Source organism: Mus pahari, chromosome 11, assembly GCF_900095145.1.
Source record: "Mus pahari chromosome 11, PAHARI_EIJ_v1.1, whole genome shotgun sequence".
NCBI lineage: Eukaryota > Metazoa > Chordata > Mammalia > Rodentia > Muridae > Mus > Mus pahari.
The window spans coordinates 556126-558349 of record NC_034600.1 but is presented as its reverse complement, the minus strand read 5'-3'; the positions used below and the strand labels follow the sequence as shown (position 1 = coordinate 558349).

At 45.0% G+C, this 2224-nt stretch overlaps 1 protein-coding gene across 1 annotated transcript in view; it reads right to left on the bottom strand.

The window, feature by feature from the left end:
* Positions 1-2224, bottom strand: part of LOC110329025 (zinc finger protein 850-like) — a 44880-nt gene that overhangs the window by 19968 nt on the left and 22688 nt on the right. Inside the window, 1 exon segment of the mRNA XM_021208558.2 lies at positions 715-803. Within this exon segment, the coding sequence (XP_021064217.2) occupies positions 715-803 (89 nt within the window).

Sequence of the window (2224 nt, the reverse complement as noted above, 5' to 3'; positions counted from 1 at the left end):
AGAGAAACCCTGTCTTGAAAAACCAAAAAAAAAAAAAAAAAAAGGAGAAGAAGTCTGCAAGTCTGCTTGAGCAAGACTCGAGCACAGACAGAGGGCTGGCAGAGACAGTCCTTGGGTTGGATGATACAGAAGGGCTTGGTAGAGCCGGAGCTGGAGTAGACTTGGGAAAAATAGAGCAAGCCAGCACAGGACACCAAGGCCAGCGTGTGGTCCTTTATGGTGGCGATTCCTGACAGACACTCTTCTCAGAAGGACTAGCTGGGAGCATTGATTGCTCGTATGTCCTGGTGAGCTACGGAGCTATGTCCCAGTGACAGAAGAACCAGTCGTCTCTGTCTTCATGGAAGCGCCACTGAGCTGAGCAAGGGTCATATAAACAGCTTAAAAACCACAGCAGCTAGATATCAGCTCTCCAAACACCCTTACTTCCTGCCTGCCAACAGGAAGACAGGATCACTTAGCGCAGACCCTCAGCCAGCTGCGTACCTTAGCAAGACATTTTATTTCTCCATTTGTTCCTTTTCTGAAAAAATGAGTCTAGCCGAAGAGAAAATCAGAGCCTGGCATGGTGATATATCCCTTTAGTTCCCAATACTCGGGAGGCAGAGGCAAGAGGGTCTCTGTAGATTCCCCGGTCTACCTGACAGCCGAGGCTAGGTAGAGAGACACTGTCTCAAAAGAAAAAAAAAATAGTGGGAGGTTCTCGGATGGTACCTGAAATACGTTGGCGCGTAATAAAACGGCGCTGCCGTGACTATCTTGCAGCTGTCCCTCTTCGATGTTCTCGCCTGGTGAGCTGGTGCCTGTACATACAGACACAGGACAGGAAGAAATGTCAGCAGAGAGCACGGCAGAGCCTGAGTAATGATTTATTCCAGCACTGACATCCCGACAAGAGACTGGCTTCCACCAAACTCCTGTCTCAGGAAGCACTTGGTGACAGATTTCCCATTTGCTGCTGGCTAGCACGGACCTGAAGAACATGGGCCTTTATTTCTCATGAAGGCCTGAGTGCTGATCCTGCTCAGTCGCTTAGATTTTTCCAGAATTACAAGACCAACTTACGGCTTTTTAAAAGGTCTTTAGTATCTTGTCCCTGGGCGTGCTAACCCCTCGGTGGCCTGTGTCCCTTACTGAGGCAAATCAATGTTTTATTAAAACTGTCCCAGTTTCTTGTGTGAGGACACTGTGCTCGAGAAGGCATGATGTCATAGTTTTTATGAACTCATGAAAGAAAGGACGGATGATACATGGGGCACAAATCAAAAACTGATGTGAACACATCACAGCGATGGGCTGCTTTAAAGGACCAGGGAAGACGTGAAGCTCTATCGCTCCCGCTGGTGGAGGATTTTTTTTGTTTTATTTTTTGTTTTCTTTTGTTTTTTGCTTCCACTAAAGTCTTGGCACTTTTTCAGGTTTTCATGACAATTAAACGATCAAAAAACTGTTACACATGAGTAAATTATAAGTGCTTTCTTAATTTTTAGACCCTGCTGGTTATTACAAAAGACTAGCTGAGAACAAAGTCACTGGTGGGAGAGTTTCAGAAATATCTAAAAGGCTTGTGTGTGGGCAATCCACCACACCTTTGCATTTACACCAATTTATATTCTACATTATTTCTGTAAATACTGACCTATGGCTGTAGGGATATTTATTAATACTCTTTCTATTTAATTCAAGCTCAGACTGGCCCGAGAAGTATGGGGAGCATCCATGAGAGGTAGCCATCTAGAGTTGCCATAATTAAGAAACCAGAGCTGTGAGTGAGCCAAAGACTTGCTACCGTCTTTGGCTGATCCCTCCAGTCCCCAAGCTTGGGCCAGATGTGGAACACTTGGCATTTTCCTCTTCATGAGGAGCTCTCTGTATCTGGAGTGTTTGCACTGTGAAGGAAGTAGATGGCAGCCGGTCGTGCAGAGTGTGCAGACAGCAGGATGCCTGGCTAATGGGGAAGGGATGCTGAACTCATATGCAGGAATGTCTTGTCCAGCCAACTAAAGGAGAAAGGATACAGAAATGTTCAGACTGATGCACAGACAAAATATTTAGAAAACCATTACTATGAACCATGGGTCTACTAAACACATTGAAAACTACTGTAGCATCCAGACAGCAAAAAAAGCATTTTTTCTCTGTGTGTGTATAAATAAATTTGCATATTGTTTTGTGTGTGTGTGTGTATGTGTGGGTTTTTCGAGACAGGGTTTCTCTGTGTAGC